At 39.6% G+C, this 6,084-nt stretch overlaps 1 protein-coding gene across 1 annotated transcript in view; it reads right to left on the minus strand.

Moving 5' to 3' along the window:
* Window positions 1-5,876, minus strand: part of PPP1CB (protein phosphatase 1 catalytic subunit beta) — a 112,083-nt gene extending 106,207 nt beyond the window's left edge. The window contains exon 1 of the mRNA XM_030196381.1: window positions 5,595-5,876. Within this exon, the coding sequence (XP_030052241.1) occupies window positions 5,595-5,646 (52 nt within the window). The 5' untranslated portion in view covers window positions 5,647-5,876. The remainder of the gene's footprint in view (window positions 1-5,594) is intronic.
* Window positions 5,877-6,084: the final 208 nt, after the last annotated feature.

Genomic DNA, 6,084 nt, shown 5'->3' on the forward strand with positions numbered 1-6,084 from the left:
TTATTTTTCTGTTGAATTTAGTGCATGGAAAAGACACTAGAAGATTTGACAGCACTGGAAATGGAAGTCCTCTCTTCACACTGTACAAAGAACAACCAGTGACTTACACAAGCTCCTCCATGATGTTCTACCAGCGTGTCCCCGACACTACAGGGTGTAAATAAGAGGAATGACAGCATATGCACTGTTAATTCAGAGTTCTCCCAAAAGCATTAAACCAACATGGAGCAATATGCTCAGATAGGAATCCAATATGGAAATACACTTTCTTTAGTAAATATATCCCCCGAGACTTTGAATAAGAACACAACTCCAGAGACAAAAGATTCAGTACTATTTTTAAAACACTGTTTTGTAAACAGTTGGTACTATTAACCATCACAACTGTTCATACTATTTGCTCTCAATATCAAAATTTAGCCAACACATTATTTTTTTTCAATTTTGGATCAAAATAAAACAGTGGAAAGCTTTAAACCTTTTAATCTTAGTTTATTAAAGTATGAAATTATTAAATAAAAAAAACTCTGACATGTAAATAACGGTTCTATCCAAGTATATTTACTGCAATTTCAGCAACGACCAACGTCTGTATAATTTACATCCAATTTACTGAAACCGGTCTGTTTTCAGATTTGGATTCAATAGCTACAGCTAGAATTTGAATCTAGGTCTCTAAAAAGGAGACTAGAAAATGTCACATACAAATTTCTGAAAGCAACCATATCTTAAAAAGAAATGTTATTTTTGTCTTTTATACAAATATGCCCCAAAACTGTAAACGTCTTTTTATTGGACTAACTCTGTACAAATACCAATTATTCCCCTTATCAGGGCAATCAAAATACTTGTCTTTGATAATCATAACTGAATTTTCACCTGCTAACAATAAAGTAGTTGTTGCATGAGTGTTTACATTTGATTTTTTTTTTAAGTGTGCCCCAAAATACTGTCTACAAGTATACAAGACTGAGGAAATCAATTAGGGCTTCTTTACCAAGCTGCGGTAAATGGGGTCCTGCAGTAGCATCAGTGCATGCATTTGCCGCACGTTGAGGCTCCTTTTACCGCAGCAAGTAAAAGGCAGAAAAATAGGAAATGGCTGTGCAGTAAGTACACACTTGCTGTGCGGACATTTACTGGGGAAACCCTTACCACCTCCTATTTAGTAGGTGGTAAGTACATCTGTGCTAACCCGTGTAGTAACAGCCTGGATTAGTGGTTTTCTAAGGACTAGATCGTATATTGTATATATGTCCAATCAGCTTTCAGTCTCTTGGATCTCTGAATGTGGGGTACCATAGGGTTCACCAGTATCACCCCATATTGTTTAATGTGATGATGGTTCCACGCGTGAAAAAAAATTTGAACAAATGGGATTTAACCCATTCATATATGCTGATGTCACCACATATGTACCTTTTAACAACAATATCACGATCTTGGAAAAGGTTAAAAAAAGGTCTGGACTTCATGGAAAATTGGGCCACATCCTTCAAATTCAAATTAAACAGGGATAAAACCAAACTCCTGGTTCTATCTAGTACGCACGATTCCACTCCTTAGCAAAACCTCAAATATCAGCAATCACATCAGTTTCAAAATTCTATGGAATCTGAGAAGGATCAGAGACTATTTTTCCAATCATTTCGCTTTATAGTACAATCACTGATACTATCCTGACTAGACTGCTACAGACCAATGCTACACTGGCTCCCTATCAAGGCCACATTATTTTTCAAAACTATTACACTTATCTTCAAAATACTGTTTGACATCTCCTGACTACACACTAGACCTGATAAAACTATCCCCAAGAAATTCAAGTCCAGGAACCAGAGGCTACTCACTACTTCACTTACCCAACTGTTCAAACATAATCTACAAGTCTATCTATCCTGCTAGATTTATCTACCTAGGCTCTAAATGGTGGAATACCAAAGATCACAAGAAGCATCAGACAAGAACTAAAGACCTACCTTTTCAAAAAATTCTATAGGTCATTAGATGCGATATGATTGTTCCTTATCACTTTGTAAACATCATATATCACTGTAATTTCGCTTAAATGTTAATTGTAAGCCACACTGAACCAAAACTTGTTTTGGGATAATAGTAGGATACAAGAATGAATGAATTAATAAAGTAACCAGCCTGCGAGCGGCACTGCTCAATTACAGCTGGGTAAGCACTCAGTGCTAAAAATAAAAATAATTTCCCTTCACACCGGAAATGGCATGTGGTAGGCGGGCGCTACTGTCAGCTCCTGTGGTACTGCCATATTGGCGTAGGCCAAAGCCGCTGTAGCTCTATCGCAGCATTGTAAAATGGTCCCTTAGTGTCTTGGAAAATACCAATTTTGAATTTAAGAAATGAATAACTATATACACTATGTTCCATATATGTTACCATGTATGTATGCACCACGTATGTTACCATGTATGTATGCTCCTTAATGCAAAACCATTTGTAATCCTGTTACCCGGAAATGGCAACCGCCATTACGGCAAATGTAAGCCACATTGAGCCTGCAAATAGGTGGGAAAATGTGGGATACAAATGCTACACATAAATGGAACACCACCAATAAAAATCTTTGGCTACCACACTTAAATGAGTAATTCAATAAGTTTAACAGACAATCCAAGGATTTGTTATCTATTCTGCTGTTTCTGGAGATATATTTTCAAAACACTTAGGGCCAGATGCACTAAACGACCCTTTAACGAACTAGTTTTAAACATTGGCATGCACTAAAGGCCATTTTCCGACGGCGGTAGAGCTAACGAAAACGGAATGCAGATGAGCAAATTGTGCAGAAACCCTATTGTAATGAGGTGCACTAACCTTTTCCCAATTGCCTTCACGGTGAAAATCGCCGGAAAATTTAACGAGAGGTTGTACCTCTCATTGGGGCTGCGCTAGATCGAAAAATTGTCAAAAACGTATGTCATATACGCTGCCCACCTCCCCGTTTTTCAATCAGCCAATATCCAAGAGTGCAGTTGAAAGCGTCCATCAGAAAAATAGCCTTCCATTTTGGGTTTTCAATCAGCTGATATCGGAGAGTGCAGTTGAAAGCGTGCATCACAAAAACAGCCTTCCATTTTGGCCAAATAATAAAAGCTTCCTTTTTGGCCGTGCTTCACTCAGCTGAGAGACCTGGAAGTCTCTGAGCCAATCACAGCGCGCCAAACATGTGCATCCTTCATTTTTTCTAAAACGGTAATGACTTTTACGTTTTCAGTTGTTTTACGTTTTGTTGATGCATCTTGCCCTTAGACTTACAAAGTTACATAGAGGCATATTTTCAAAGCACTTAGCCTTCCAAAGTTCCATAGGTTTCTATGGAACTTTGGAAGGCTAAATGCTTTGAAAATATGCCTCATAGTAACCTATGGAATTTTATAAGTCTAAGTGCTTTGAAAATTACCCCATGGTCAGGTACGTTTTACATCATGCAGTCCAATAGGTGCCTTTGAAGAGCTCAGAAGTATTCAGAAATATTCTGAACTCTTAAAAGGCACCTATTTAACTGCATGATGTAAAACTCAGACCTGATCATGGGGCTCATTTTCAAAGCACTTTGAAAATACATCTTCACATACAGCAAAATAGATAAACAAGTATGTAGTAGAATTCTGAAAGTCATATTTTTAACAGTTATTACTCACAGCTAAACTGGAATGTATTCCCTAAAGGGGATACCAAACTTCAAAGCACATGTATAGTTTTCAAGTACATAAGCTATGGTATATATAAGGTCATGAATATTCTCTAGAAATAATAGAAAGAACAGGTCTGTATGCGTCAAAGGACTACAATCCTCCATGACTATCAGTGGCTTTTAGATACACAGAAATAAAAGATCAGCAATTATAGGTGGCATTTTTTTACTGGACTACAGCAATACCTTCCTGACTAGCTTCTCAGAGCTACACTTACTTTGGATAACAGTATAATGAGTCAGAAATATAACCCATAATTTACTTGTATACTGGAGTAGAAAACATTCTCTGCATTACTAACTCACTTTTTTTTTCTTTTACTAGAAGATGAAAGGAAGTTAGATCTGGAAAGGTAATCAAAACGTATTTTCCAATGCAAAATTGTAAAACTTTTTTTTTAATTACATATCTGCTTTCCATCGCGTATCACACCCATAACATTATACATATAACTACACGGTGATGCAGTAGATGTGGCAATTAAGAATGCTACTCATTTACACATCCTATAACAGAAAAAGGCATTGTACTGTCAAAGTCAACTATGCAACAGAAATATACAGATGTTCCTTGAAGCTGATATTTTACATAAAATTACCCTAAAAGTGATACATTCAGGAACTGTACTAAAGCATAAGATTTCAACTTGATGTTACATTTTTATTTAAAACAAATGTAGGCTAATAAACTTCCATAGAAAAACATTCTACAGTCTGACTCCTCTCTAAAACAACCATATATAGTAGTTTGTTCGTAGGAGCATTTATTTGGGTATACTTATGCCTTTCCAAAAGGAGAGTGCTCAAAGCAGGGTACAAACTAAAACAAATCACTACACAACTGATCTAAGATTCACATTTGCAAAGGGGGGGGGGGGGGGGGGACGACGACAGTCAATTTTACTTGAAACCTAGCTATGCAATTTACGCCTACACCCGAAATTTTTTTTTTTTTAAAAGTGTCCACGGTAAAGAATAAACGTATTAAACGGTACAGAAATCAGACTGCAAGTATCAAAGCCAAAAAAAAACCCCTGTATAGCAATAAACTGTATTAAGAAATAGGAATATATGACTGATCTAAAAAAAATAAAATTTAAATTAGGAGGCCCGGCCCACAAAAATAATATCATAAAGCCTTTGTCACCAATGAAAGGTTAATAAAACCGACAGTGGTCACTTTCCACAGGACAGCCATGTTCTTTTCACGGCCAGCACTAGTACAAGAATGGCAAGAATATATGACAAAACACAGGGCTCCGTCTTCGTATTTTAATGGAGTTTCCGCCATTACAATGGAAATTACCCCCCCCCCCCCCCCCCACACACACACACACACACACACACACACACACACACACACATACATACAAAAGGTACAAGAGGAGACTAGTCGTGAATCTAATATCATCATCCCCAAAACTCAAGTGGCTCACGAAATGGGCATTAAAACACCCTCCCTCCCCTCCCCCCTTCTGCAAGTTCTGCTGTTTTCCTATATGGGACAGTAGAGAATCACATAGGACCTTCGTGTCCCTACCACTCCCACCCCCAATACTTGAAGAAACAGCAGCGTCTCTAATCTGTCGGGAGTGCATTTCCATTCATTGCCCCCCCCCCCCCCCCTCCAATCCCACCCAAACAACCAAAAAAAATAAAGGCGCCATTATCCAAAACGCAGGGCCCCGGCCCTCGCGTCGCCTCCCAGTTCTCTGCCGGGCTTGCGCTGTACTTGGTTTCCCTTCTTCGTCGCCTCCTCGCCCTGCCGGGATTTCCCTAGCCATTACTCTCAGAGAGAGAGAGAGAAAAAGGCACCATCTTCCCTACAAACAACCCCATTAAACTTACCCCTGACATCACCACTCACCTTCTAGCAACCTGGTAATAAGGCTGTCAACGTTCAGCTCTCCATCCGCCATTTTGCACCGAATAAAACACCGACAGGCTTATATAAAAATAAAAAACATAAAATAAAATCTCCAGCTGCGAAGAAAGAGAGGAGGCGGCCCAAACGCCTACGCCGCAACCAGCCGGCGAGCAATCCCCTCCTCTCTCCCCCGCCTTCCCCCTGCCACACAGCGGCGCACCAAAAATAATCCACTCCAATGCCACCTCCTCCTCCTCTCAGTCCGTGCCTGGCAGCGAAACCGCCTCAGCCGGCCGCCACTGCAGGCACACAGCGCCTGCGCACAACTCTTCCATGACACGCAAATAGTGTCCAACCCCAGTCATCATACTCCAAGTAACCCTACACTCGTAATTTCCTTCTGACACGACTACTGCACAACCCAAACCTGCTAACACGTCAAATAACCTTGCACTAATCCCCTCCTTACACAACTACTGCGCAACCCGGT

The sequence above is a fragment of the Microcaecilia unicolor genome, chromosome 3 (assembly GCF_901765095.1).
Source record: "Microcaecilia unicolor chromosome 3, aMicUni1.1, whole genome shotgun sequence".
NCBI classification, from domain to species: domain Eukaryota; kingdom Metazoa; phylum Chordata; class Amphibia; order Gymnophiona; family Siphonopidae; genus Microcaecilia; species Microcaecilia unicolor.